The 14,257-nt window shown below is 40.1% G+C and overlaps 1 protein-coding gene across 1 annotated transcript in view; it reads right to left on the bottom strand.

Annotated features, from left to right (window-relative positions):
- Positions 1-10,772, bottom strand: part of RAD21 (RAD21 cohesin complex component) — a 29,635-nt gene extending 18,863 nt beyond the window's left edge. Inside the window, exons 1-2 of the mRNA XM_019973797.2 lie at positions 10,591-10,772; positions 3,047-3,221 (exon numbers count right to left, since the gene is read on the bottom strand). Coding sequence (XP_019829356.1) covers positions 3,047-3,190 — 144 coding nt within the window. The 5' untranslated portion in view covers positions 3,191-3,221; positions 10,591-10,772. The remainder of the gene's footprint in view (positions 1-3,046; positions 3,222-10,590) is intronic.
- Between the last annotated feature and the right edge of the window lie 3,485 nt (positions 10,773-14,257).

The following is a 14,257-nucleotide window of genomic DNA, read 5'->3' as shown; positions in this document are numbered from 1 at the left end:
GTAGTGGTTACCTTAGAAGAAGGGGATGGGGGAGAGGCAAAGGGGTAAAGGGATCAACTGCATGGGAATGGATGGAAACAAAACTTTAGGTGGTGAGCACGTTGCATGGTATACAAAAGTTGAAATAAAAAATCTATTACATAATGTTATAAATCAATATTACCTCAAAGTAAAGTACTTAAAAATGAAGATAATAGTTTAAAAAAAGGTAGTGTTTGGACAAAGGCTTTCTTTCTTTCTAGATTAGTTTGGTTCATAATTTAGTCTAGAAGGAGGTAAAATGAGATGTGGAATTTTTGCTTCCGAGCTTGCTCATTATTAAGCGTGTGGGTGTGATGAAGAACACAGGCTATATACATCCAAGGACAGCTCTACAGGGGCTAAGAGGGACCGTGCCAACCAGAGCGGGGGAAGGCATGGAGTTCTGAGTGTACCATCTGTCTGACACTTGTTCTAAACCACTAAATCAACATTTCCCCGCCAGAACTGCACAATGAGAACACACATTAGAAATTTTTAGGTCATTTCACCCTGTGGAGGTATCTATTGTGATACATTCTATCACAATAAACCAAAATCAAAGAAAAACAGATTTAGAAAGGATTTTAAAGTTATAAGTGTCCCTAATGGCGTACAAAATACTCTGCACGTATCATGAAAAAATGTGTTTTTTTAAAAGCCAAATCAGCTTCAGTATTTGCTTATGGATTTTGTTAAAGATTAGCCACACATATCTATTTCCAGAAAAGAGTTCAATTTCTCCTTTCTCCATTTACTAATTCAGTAAGCATACCTATAAAAACAAAACATTTCTCAATTTGACCAGCAGTGCACACTGGTACAACTTCCCCACAGAATACATTGTTAATGCATCAGATATCTTAAAAATAAGTATGTCACCTGTTCCAACAATCATATTCCTAAAACATCAACATTAAAGAAAGACACAGAACAAAAGATTTTACAAATAACGGTTACCAAATGGTTGTTTTTTAAAGAGGAAAATAAAAACTTATAATCATACCACTTAAAGCAATCTTTAGTAATATTTTAGCGTGCCTTCTAGGCTTTTATATGTGCATACACACAATTTTCCTTTTTGTGTGTGTATGTGTACCTAAAACTGCATATTGTTTTGTAATGAGCCTTTATCCAGGAAAAGCTCTGTCTATAGTATTATTGTAATTTTTAATGGCTGCATTAAAAGACCAGAGCAATTCAGAAAATTTGGGAAAAACTATGGATTAGCTCCCTCCTTTCAAAAAATGCAGCTGGGAAAATAAATCATGCACAATCACAACTATAAATTACAAGTCCATTATCCTTTATCTGAAGTCCTAGGGGTCAAATGTGTTTTGGAATTCAAAGCTTTTTTGAATATTATGAAGTTAATGCAGTACGCATGCCATTTATCAAAACATTCCCAGAAGTGTCTGCAACAGCCCCCCCCCAACCCCCAATCATACACATTAGTGTTTCTGCAGTGAATTTATGAAAACACAAATGACCTCACTTCAATTACAGTCAAGTGTGTTTCTGGGTTTTCCTGTGTATTTTAAGTTCTGTGCGCAAGACACTATGACACTGTACAATACAACTGCTAAAATGATGGCAGAGTTATGAACAGAGCTTTTCCTGAACGCAGTCTTGTAACAAAACACACAATGCAGTTTTTGTATACATTCATTAAAAGGGAGAAAAATTACATGTGTAACCCACGCACCCATGAAGGTCTAGAAGGCATACCAAAACACTGAAGGTTTCTCTAGGTGGTAGAACTAAAGGTCACTTATTTTCCCATTTGCAGAAAGTTTTCTAATTACTATTGTCTTCGAAATAATAAAACATCTTTAACACCAACAAATTCTACATTAATAACTCTAAAACTGGCTGAAATTCCATAGAAACTTTATAACGTACTCTAATTCCAAATCAAACTTTCACTTCTCCCCTGTAAAACATCTTTCCATATAACTTTTCTGAACAAGTCTCTGCTACATCCCAGCTTTATTCCTGGATCCTCTTGCTCTTTCAGCAATGAAGAACTACTCTCATTTAACTGTCAATTCTAATAGCTCCCAATGCTGATCCAGAGATCTGGAATCTTTAAAAACAGGGAAACTGGTAGATGTATGTGTATATGCATATGTAAAACTACAACATCCAGGAGAGGACCTTTAAAACACAGACGTAATATATGTATAAAAAAATTACATTCAAGGACTATACCTTTATTTTGAGATTAGCCCTTCATACATTTTTTATATCAACCTGTTTGTTCCTCAATGAAATGCTAATGATGTCAGTAGCTCTGTGTCTGTGTGTTTTAATGGTCCTTCGTTGGCAACACAAAAAACATGTATTAAGGCATACTATTTGTGAAATCCAAGGGTGGAAACCACTGCTTCAGAAGTTTCAGAGGATATCAAGAAAATTTCTAGAAACAGAGCAGCAAACAAAGCAGATAAGGTTAGGACATTCCCAAGCCTTCCATTCTAGTGGCACACAGTAATTAAATATTTAGGGAAAGTGCATGGCCAAGTACAAAAGTTCTATGATGGGGAAAAGGTTTGTATCTTCAAGAAACAGCAAGCAGGCTTGTGAAGCTGAGGCGGAGCAAGTGTTCTGGACACTGTCCACCATATGGATAAAGTAGTTAGATCTGGCTCCTGTAAAATTTTCCAAATGATGGGTCTTTATTTTGAAAACTTTATATAAGTTCTATAAATCCCTCAATCAAAAACACCTATACACATATTTAGTACAAAAACATCTAGAAAGTCAAATATAAAATATTTGGGTACTGCTAGACCATGCTTATCTGTCATTAAAAGGCAAATGAAAATTATCTTTGTACTCACAACAGAATTTTTAGAAACAGAATTTTTAGAGAAGAGAGTATCAAATTGAAACTCTGGCTAATTTATGGATTTTCTTTACCCTCAATATACACAGATGCCTGCCTAAGAAATCGTTTTTACAGAATTCTATTTCACACATCAGTGAACAATCCACAAAGTAATAAAAACATCAACATCAAACATACCTTTGGTGAGATGATACTCTCCACACTGCTCTCTAAATTACACTCAAACACATGGGCTTTGGTTAGCTTCTTATCCCAGTGGGCCGCAAGCCAAATTTTGGCCAGCGGCCCTCTTTTACTGAGGACAAAATGTGCGTAGAACATTGTTCTGGTTGACTATGAAACAGGAGGAAACCTGAGGGGGAAGAAAAATTAACACAAATGCCACATGAGAACCGAATTATCAAGATGTACAAGAAATCAGGCTTCCCTGAAAGCTCAGTTGGGAAGGAATCCACCTGCCATGCAGGATACCCTGGTTTGATTCCTGGGTCGGGAAGATCTGTTGGAGAAGGGATAGGCTACCCACTCCACTGTTCTTGGGCTTCCCTTGTGGCTCAGCTGGTAAAGAATCCAACTGCAATGAGGGAGACCTGGGTTCAATCCCTGAGTTGGGAAGATCCCCTGGAGAAGGGAAAGGATGCCCACTCCAGTATTCTGGCCTGGAGAATTCCACGGACTGTATAATGGGGTCTCAAAAGTGTCGGACATGACCGAGCGACTTTCACAAAAAATCTGAAGTTTCCTTTTAAATCTGAGAACTATGTATGAAAGGCTCAAGTGAAGTAGAGTATAAATTAAAAAAACAAAAAAACCAAAAACCTATTGTTTAATTTTGATAGCATTAAGAAAAAGACTGCTCCCCCCATACTAAGGTGAAAAGGGGACAAAGGTCAGATCACTTTCATGCCACACTAATCTGTATTGGAACAGAATTAACACTGGATGGAACTTCAAAAAGGGTAGGTTTTCTGGTGACAATTTTTACTTACAGTGAAAAAACGTTTTTATCTTACAATAAAAGTGCTAGTATGTTTTTTCACTGTAAGTAAAAATTGTCATCAGAAAACCTACCCTTTTTGAAGTTCCATCCAGTGTTAATTCTATTCCAATCCAGATTACTAACTGTTAAAGTAAGAAGTAAGTTTGCTTTTGGCCAAAAGTTAGAAAATTTATTCCTCATGATAAGAAAAAAATGTCCAGGAAGAAAAACACTCAAGCACAGATATTAATCAATGAGGAAATTTCCATTTTAGAACCCCATTTAAAAAATGAGATTCTCAGCCAAATGCATTACACAATAATTGCTACCTCATGTCAAGCATTTTACATTTCACCAAGTTGATAAGTAAGTGGGTTGGCCCCATTTCACAAGTGAGTAGTTTAGAAAAGCTGAGCCTTAAAAAGAAGCATTACCTAAGTTTTCTCAACTCAGGAATTTGGAAAGCACTTGCCCTCTTATAATTTAAATACTAAATCGAGAACAATGATACAGTATACAATTCATCGTGACTGAAATATTCTTAGTAGAAATACAAGTATGTTATTTTCCTTTTAGTAATCTAATGTATAAATACTAAGGCAAAAAAACAGCCTGAAATACTCAAGCTCAGAGAACACATGAACTGTGTAAAACTGTAATTTCCCTTATACCATGTAGTTTTTCTTTTCCACAGATTTTTAAAAATCTTTCACCAAATGAATTCCTATTTTTTTCGAAAATGTCCGTAACTGGAAAAAGGTAAGTCATACTTCTACAGAAAGCATGAAAAGTAAGTAAAATTTTAAAACTTATTTCACACCTATCCCTTGCTCCCTACCATTCCTAAATTCTGGGCAAACACCAAATCTTCTTTAAACTTTATCATTTTGAGAATGTTACATAAAGGGAATCATTCAGTATCTGACTTTGGAATAGCTTTTTGGATTCAGCATCATGTTAAAACATCTATCAAGGTGTTTGGTGCATTTATTAATAGTTTGTTTCCTTTCGACGCTGAGTAGCCTTCCCTGGGACGGGTATGGTACCACAATTTGCTTAGCCATTTTACCTATTGAAGGACATTCGGTTGTTTCTAAGTTTTTTGACGATTTCAAATAAAGCTGCTATAAATACTTGTGTATACAGACTTTTGGTGAATATAAGTTTTCACTTTCTAAGACAAATAGTCTGAGCTGTAACTGGACAGCACAATGAATATTCCTTTAATTTTTAAAGAAACTTTAACACTGCTCCTATCAAAATTCTAGTGAGGCTTTTTAAAATAAGCTACCAACAAGATTTTTCTAAAATTCATAAGGAGAGGCAAAAGACCTAGAATAACTAAAACTAATTTGAAAAACAAAAACTGTGAAGACTCATTCTACCCAATTTTAAGACTTATTTTAGAGGTATAATAGTCAATTACTGTATAGTCAGAAAGACACACAAATCAATGGAACAGAGGAGAGAACACAGTAATATATCCACACAATTAAGTCCAACTCATTTTTCACAAAGGTGCAGAATTTAAAGGAGGTAGTCTACTACTTTTTGACAAATGACACTTCAGTGATTAGATATCATCCCACAGGCAAAACAAACAACAACAAAAACATAAAACCCTCAACCCAAATCTCACCCATTATATAAAATTACAGACTTAAATACAGAACTATAAAATTTTAAAGGGGAAAAAGAAAACCACAAGAAAACACCTTTAACACCTAAAGCTTCGTAAGAATTTTTAGACATCACACCAAAAACACGTCCCATAAATTTTAGGGGAAGAACCTATTATGAAGGAACCCACTGAGGATGCAAAGACAAGACAGAAAATGAGAAAACATATGTGCAAGCCACATATCTGAAAAGGACCTGGATCCAGAGTATAAATAAAGAACTCTCAAAACTAAAGAGTTAAAAAAAAAAAAAAAAATCCAACTAGAAAAGGGGGGTGGATTTCAAGGAAGAGAATATACTGAAGGCAAATTAAGAACAAGCTCAGCACTGCTAGTTAAGAAAATGCAAATTAAGACTCACTGAGATATCACTTCACACCTCTTTTAAGAGCTAAAATAAAAAATAACGGCAACAGCTCATGCTGGTGAGGGTACAGAGAAGCCGCATATCTCATAAATGGCTACTGGGAATGCAAAATTTCCTTTTGAATTAGCTTAAGAAAAAAAGATCCAGACTAAATTTGAATTTTCATGATTTCACAAAGGGACCCTAACTTTAAATAACTTTGCTTACTGTACTTTCAATTAAAAACTGTGCTCATTCTTTGCAGTAAGGTACAGAAAATACATATATATCAAACATATTCCAGGCAAGAGATTTCACGCCTGTCAAAAATGTTTGGGAGGGTGGTGGTACAAGAGTAATCAGGTCAGGTCTGCCTCATCTTGATGCCAATAATTTGATGGAATTTTCATTCTCTGAAGTAGACGCTTTCAGGGGATCATTAATTCACACTAGGAAAAATTTTTCAAAAGAAAAAATAGGCTTCATCAACTGCCTAAAGTTGTGAAGTTTTTCTTGCACATGCGGAGTTAAGAAAAGAACTAAAGAAGAATTCAGGTCACCCTAAAGTAAAAGGACTAACCCCCCCCACCCCCCAATCAAAAAAACAAAAGAACAGCACCTCAAGTGTACCCTATACCCTAGTAAATCAAAATATGCTTCCCATAATCAAAAAGAGCCCCCTATGTTGTAGCACTTCTACTTCGAGCCTTAAAGTTTGTTAGCATAAAAATCAGGCTGCCTCTATAGCATTATAAATATAGTCCACAGGATTTTGCTGAAATCCAATATGGCTTTGAAATGTTACTAAAAACACTGACTTAGAAATATAGTCACTGTTACGCACAATAAGCCCCAAGTTTTACTACAGAAGATAGTCATGTTCCAAATAAGTTAAAAGAACTCTTACTATTTAGCTCCTACAACACTCTGCTGCAGTCAAATACTAAATATGTATTTAATGAAAATGAAAATGAAATATACCAAGTGATCTCATAATTGATACATGTAAAAAATTTTGGAAATTTTAGAAATTGAAACTGGCATGTCTCAACAGGTGTCAGTAGCTCACAGCCAGCACTTCAGCTGCTGGTTAAGAGTTCCATGCTTAAAATATCCCAGCTATGTCCAGGCAAAGATTCCTAAACAGATGCTTTCTTGGCATTGGATGGGGAGTAACTAAAGCAGAGTGGTGCTAAAATTAATCTGGGAAACAATTAGCAACAGGAAATCACCTTAATAACTAAAGGAAGCCTGATGGACAGTAGTGATCAACTACTGGCTTATATCTAAATAAGAGTAAAATTTGATCATCCTCGCCTTTTGCAGCATTTCTTTCCCTTACTGATACCAAACCTTTAGCCTGCCCCCCACCCCCACAAAAAAAGGTTGATTAAAAGTTCTCAAGATTCTAAATTTTGGAAATCCCTTACAATAGATCTTAGCAGAAAGCCTACATTTCTGCTTACCAGAAACATAGCTTACCAATTTCATAATTTCTCAATTTTTTTCTAAAGCAGCAAACAACTTTTAAAAACTGATCCTAAAAAGTAATGTAAAAAATCTGATATGAAACGGCAGACTAGTATTTAGGAACATATTCAGGAATGCAAAAAATGGCAATTTAAGATATTTCAAAAAAACCAAAGTCAAATTACAGCTCATGTTTCTACAATGATGTTAAATCATTCTAATATTTCACTCATCTGTTAGAAAGCAGGGCAAGATAGTGGCTGTATAAATTGGTATGCCCTCTTTGAAGGGCAATTTGGCAAAATCTTATACTCTCCAGCCAGAAACTGGGCTTCCATTAATAAGCCAAAGGTATACTTGATGTATAATAATGATAGACCAAAAATTAAACTTACTAAGCTCTAAGGATTTTATGTGTCCATCCTCTTCATGACAGTCTTAGAAGATAAATACTGGCCCATTTTATAGACCAAGAAAGAAAAGGAGAGGTATAAGGAACTTGGCAAAGGTCACCAGTATTCAATGCAAATGCAGCTTGAACTTCAGAGCCCACAAGTCTAACTGTTTTGTTGCCTTGCCAGCTTGACTACAACAAAAGTATTAGAAAAAAACCTACCTAGCCCCTAAGACGGAGAAAGCAATGGCACCCCACTCCAGTACTCTTGCCTGGAAAATTCCATGGACGGCAGGGCCTGGTAGGCTGCAGTCCATGGGGTCTAAGAGCTGGACACAACTGAGCAACTTCCCTTTCACTTTTCACTTTCATGCCTTGGAGAAGAAGTGGGGACGCACCCCACTCCAGTACCCTTGCCTGGAGAATCCCAGGGACGGCGGAGCCTGGTGGGCTGCCATCTATGGGGTCGCACAGAGGTGGACACGACTGAAGCAACTTAGCAGCAGCAGCAGCCCCTAAGAAGTGATTTTAAGCAAATCAATACAATCATGCAATAGAATTCTATGCACTCTCAAAACGATGATAAAGTATTGAAAAAGAGAATTCTCTCTATACGTGTATGTTAACACGCACTTGCAGGAGCATAAAATACCTGCAGAATGAAAACAGAACTGATGAAACTGGTCACCTTTGAAAAGTAGGTCGGGTGAGAAAGGCCGGCCTACCCTTCTGCACTGACGGGCTTTTTTTTTAACATAAGGCATATACAAATGTCACCTATTCAAAGTAAAAACAATTCTATTGAGAGTGCTTTTCCAGTCACTAGTGAATTAGGCTGGTTATTCTGTGGTGTTCATTTTTCCTAACCATAAAAAACTGGAAGGTGGAAATTCAGTGATTACTAACCTTGGAAAACATCAATATCTAACTCAGGTAAGAATGAACTGTCTTCTAGGGGGTGTTTGGGGGGAGGGTCTCCAGAACAAAAGGTATTTGCAATGCTAACACAGTAGAGCTGCGTCCCTTTTGATACTAAAGATCTCTGAAGGAGCGTTTTACAACCAGATAGTCCTAGGTTCAAGTTCAGCTCCCTCCTTAGCTGTTCTGTAACTGTTAAAAGTGATTTAACATGTGAGTCTCAGCCTTCTCAGCTCTAAAATGGGGATGTTTCCCAAAAAGGATTTTGAGAATTAAAACATCATACCCAACACAATGCCTTTATAGACGCAGTTACTCTGGGAAAAAATCTCCTCCAGAATATATAGAAGTTATCAAGATCATGCCTAACAACTCTGATATCACAACATTTAAACATAAAACACAAAATCTTCATTTTCAACATCAAGAACTTGCCTTTCTGTACCAAATTATAAGAGAGAAAACTCAGAATCTTTGTGCTCCAATAAATTGGAACTCACCAGGAGAATCTCATCCTTAAGAAGTTAATTCTAGAGTGCAGTAATGTGTTGCCTCTAAACACAAAAAAGGTGAAGATTATGCGCTACCAGCATAATTGACTTGTATATAAAAAGCACAAAGTCCACCGAGTTATTCACTACTGTCACCTCATCTGCAAACTCTTAAATAATTTAATCACTGGATATGGCACAGGTCCCCATCAACGTCTTTTTAAAAGTAATTGATTAGCAGCCTCCAACAACAGCAAAGAAATTTAATGACCCTGCAACTTCAAAAAACTTCCCCAATGTGTCTTCAACATTCTGCACAATCACACAGCTCACTGGCATTGACATTCATTGGAAGAAAACAGAAATTTATTTTCTGGAATTCAATGATTACTCTAAACAGCGTAAGGAGAGCAGATGTTAAACTTTGGCTTGCAAAGAGAAGCCGATAAACACTAGCCTTTACCAGAAACCCTTAAAAACACAAGCGCGTTTTTGAACGCTGGAAGCCTATCTATCCAATCCAAAGGTGGCCAAACCCTCCAGCATTTCCCTCTTTGAAGAAGGTCGCGAAGTCTGGCAGCACAGCTCGACAGTGTCACCACTAAACTATTACAGATCCTTCTCAAAGCCTTTCTCAGTGAGGAAAAAAACACCTCCTATTTGTCAGAAACACACACCTCCCTCCCAAACACAACATTCAACATCCTCAATCTCCAGGAAAAGTCTGGGAGGAAAACCAATTATGCTAATTTCCCAAGAATCAGAGGCAACTTCCCTTGGTCGCGTTTTCTATTGGTCTAACATTTGCTATCCCCATCGTAACCATTTTCCTTTTAAAAAAAAAAAAAAAAAAAAACGGGAAAAGGGGGAGCAGCAGCAGTCCCCGGCCGGGGGCCCGCCGCATCCTCCCGGCCCGCGTGTCTCCGATCCCGGCACCCGCGCGCGAAAGACGGTTGCGGCCCCTCGGAGCTGGCATCGCGGGCTATCGCCGCCTCCCGCCCCGAATCCCGCGTCCTCCCAGACAGCCATTTTCACCCGAGGAGTAGGCGGCCCGGTCCGAGAGCGGGCTCGTTCAAACCTCCTCCTCGCCTTCCGCGGCCCAGGCTTTCCCCTGCTCCCCGAGGGACCCGCCGAGTAACGGCTCCTCTGGCCTAGAAACAGACCTGGACCATTTGTTACCTAACAAGAGACGATGCGGGCCCAGAAGGCGCGGGTCCCGGCCGACGGCGGGCCTGGGGCCAGGGACCCGGGGCGGGCGGCGCTGCCGTCCCGCAGCTCAGAAGAGAGGCAGCACGGCTCCGTCCCGGGGCGCGGGCTGTGCCGCGGTCTCCCTCGTCCTCCCGCCCCGCTCCGGAGTCCTGCTCCCCGACGGCAAGACGGCGGGGAACGGGTGTGGGGGGGGGGGGAAGCTGGAGCAAAAGAAGGGGTCGGCCGATTATCTTACCTTGCTCTCCGCCGGGAGTTGGGCGGGCTGGGTGGCCTGGGGAGGGGAAAAGGGTCGGGGAGGGGGCGGGGAAAGGGAGGGGAGCCCTAGTGCGGTGTAGCTTCGCAGCAGCTCCCGCTGCCGCCACAGCCGCCGCCTCCTTTTCCGATTCACTCAAACAAACAAGATGGCTGCCGTTACGCCGCGGCTCTTCCTGCCGCCCAAATCCTCGGTTCAAATCGGCAGGATGTTTACGGTCAAAAATGGCACCTGTGCGCCTGCGCAGCCAGCCTAGGACCCAAAAGGAGCGACGCAGGCGCAGCGACCATTTCCTTTTCCTAGGAACCCGCCCTCTGGTTAAGCAGCCCCGGACTGAGCAAGCGCAAAGGGAATTCTCTTGCTAGAGGGTCTTCTAGTTTCGCGACACTGGCAAGTGGCTCACGCACAGTGCTTGCCACTGAAGCGCTAATTGGATTCAGTTTTATTCTTTGGCTTATTTTAAAGGGGAAAAAAAAGACAACAACTTGTCTCTGTGCAGTTTTATGTGCCCCTGACACATTCATTTTAATGATTCTGTAGCAACTAAGGTAGCATAAAACCATTATATAAGTTATTTAAAATGTAGGGGTTCATTCATTCATTCAACCTCTATTTATAGACGGTCTTCTCTGAAACACATGCTAAGGTCTGGAATCTAATGACTATATGAGATAATATCTGCCTAAGTGCTATTTCCCAAAGTGCTTAAGAAAATACAATGGTCTTGCCCCCGCCTCCTGCTCAAGCTTCCTGGCCCCTCTACCTCACTGTGCTCCAGTCACAAATGCACTACGAACGCTCCTGCCTCACGGTTTTTGCACTCGCTGGCCCCCGTGCTTAGAACAGTCTTGCAATTCCATCCCTTCCCCTTTTGTCTGATTTCTTTTGCTTTTAATTTAAAAATGTTTTATTGGAGTATAGTTGATTTTCAATGTTTTAGTCTCAGGTATATAGCAAAGTGAATCAGTTATACACACACACAGTCTATCCACTCATTGATTCTTTTCCTAAATAGCCATTACAGAGTATTGAGTAGAGTTCTCTGTGCTTCAGTAGGTCCTTATTATTTTATACATAGTAGTGTGTATATGTCAATCCCAGTCTTTCCATTTATCCCCCACCCTCTTACCCCCTGGTTACCGTAAGTTTGTTTCCTACATCCCTAACTTTATTTCTGCTTTGTTAGATAATCTCACACATCTTAGTTGAAAAGCCACCTCAAGAGTCTTCCCTGATCCTCTGTATTATGTAGGATAACACTATTACTATAAGAAAAGGTCTTCATCCTGCCCCAAACTTAAGGGCTTTACAACAAGGCCCTGCCAGTTTCTGCTTGTATGACCATGAGTAAGTAACAGCCTCTCTCTGTGCTTTTGGTTTATCACCTGAGAGGATTGTTGCGAGGATTCATGAATTAATATGTGTAGAAGATTTTGGAATGCCGCATGGCCTATTACAAGTAATCTAAGTTTTATTACTATCTTCATTATCATTATCAAAATTATTCTCCCCTATAATTTTTTCCCCCTAATGAATGTCACCCTGAGCTAGACATAATGCTCCAAGCCAGAGGAGGAGAGTAGGATCATTATCTTTGGATGTGGACACCTAGCGCTTTTAATCCAGCCCAGTTGTGTGCTAGTTTTTCAACTGCCCTGGGCCCTTCCAGTGTTTTCACACTATACAATACAACTCACTTTTAACTTTCTTGTGTTGTAGCAACAGGTGGATAAGAAAGTGAGCAGCTTTCTCCTCCACTAATTCTGGGTCACCTGATTTTGGCTTCGGGCAGGGTTCAACTCACAAGCTGGAGTCCATTAGCCTAGTGGTCATGGCAGCAGGAACTCAAAGCTTCATCAGGTGACTCTATTTTAGTTGGGCAATGTTTTTATTTCTTATTTTTTAATGGGGAGTTTGACTACTGGAAAAAACATAGCCTTGACTAGATGGACCTTTGTTAACAAAGTAATGTCTCTGCTTTTTAATATGCTATCTAGGTTGGTCATAACTTTCCTTCCAAAGAGTAAGCGTCTTTTAATTTCATGGCTGCAGTCACCATCTGCAGTGATCTTGGAGCCCCCCAAAATAAAGTCGGCCACTGTTTCCCCATCTATTTGCCATGAAGTGATGGGACCGGATGCCATGATCTTCGTTTTCTGAATGTTGACTTTTAAGCCAACTTTTTCACTCTCTACTTTCACCTTCCTCAAGAGGCTCTTTAGTTCCTCTTCACTTTCTGCCATAAGGGTGATGTCATCTGCATATCTGAGGTTATTGATATTTCTCCCGGCAATCCTGATTCCAGCTTGTGCTTCTTCCAGCCCAGTGTTTCTCATGATGTACTCTGCATATAAGTTAAATAAGCAGGGTGACAATATACAGCCTTGACGTGCCGCTTTTCCTATTTGGAACCAGTCTGTTGTTCCATGTCCAGTTCTAACTGTTGCCTCCTGACCTCCATACAGGTTTCTAAACAGGCAAGTCAGGTGGTCTGGTATTCCCATCTCTTTCAGAATTTCCCACAGTTTATTGTGATCCACACAGTCAAAGGCTTTGGCATAGTCAATAAAGCAGATATAATGGTTTTCTGGAACTCTCCTGCTTTTTCGATGATCCAGCAAATGTTGGCAATTTGATCTCTGGTTCCTCTGCCATTTTTAAAACCAGCTTGAACATCTGGAAGTTCACGGTTCATGTATTGGAGAATTTTGAGCATTACTAGCGTGTGAGATGAATGCAATTGTGCGGTAGTTTGAGCATTCTTTGGCATTGCCTTTCTTAGGGATTGGAATGAAAACTGACCTTTTCCAGTCCTGTGGCCACTGCTGAGTTTTCCAGATTTGCTGACATATTGAGTGCAGCACTTTCACAGCATCATCTTTTAGGTTTTTCCAGTAGTCATGTATGGATGTGAGAGTTGGACTATAAAGAAAGCTGAGCACTGAAGAATTGATGCTTTTGAACTGTGGTGTTGGAGAAGACTCTTGAGAGTCCCTTGGACTGCAAGGAGATCCAACCAGTCCATCCTAAAGGAGATCAGTCCTGGGTGTTCATTGGAAAGACTAATGTTGAAGCTGAAACTCCAATACTTTGGCCACCTGATGCGAAGAGCTGACTCATTTGAAAAGACCCTGATGCTGGGAATGATTGAGGGCAGGCAGAGAAGGGGACAACAGAGGATGAGATGGCTGGATGGCATCACCAACTCAATGGACATGGGTTTGGGTGGACTCTGGGAGTTGGTGATGGACAGGGAGGCCTGGCGTGCTGTCATTCATGGGGTCACAAAGTGGGACACGACTGAGCGACTAAACGGAACTGAACTGAACTGAATGGGGACTTTAAGAGGCAATAAGGATAGCTGTTGAAATTCCAAGCTACGTAGGGAAGGGGTGCGAGCACTGTTATTATTTTCAATGTTATTTCCCTCAACCAATACAGATTAAATGTTTAAAACATTTACAGAACTTCTGTGGTGGTCTAGTGGTTAAGAATCTACCTGCCAATGCAGGGCACATGGGTTCGATTCTTGGTCTGGGAAGATTTCACATGCAGTGCTGCCAACTGAGCCCATGTGCCATAACTACTGAGCCCATGCTCTAGAGCCTGTGAACTGCAACTTCTGAGCCCATGCACAACTGCCGAAGCC

The sequence above is a fragment of the Bos indicus genome, chromosome 14 (assembly GCF_029378745.1).
Source record: "Bos indicus isolate NIAB-ARS_2022 breed Sahiwal x Tharparkar chromosome 14, NIAB-ARS_B.indTharparkar_mat_pri_1.0, whole genome shotgun sequence".
NCBI lineage: Eukaryota > Metazoa > Chordata > Mammalia > Artiodactyla > Bovidae > Bos > Bos indicus.
Note: the sequence above shows the minus strand (reverse complement) of the source record. Positions and strands in the feature narration are given on the sequence as shown.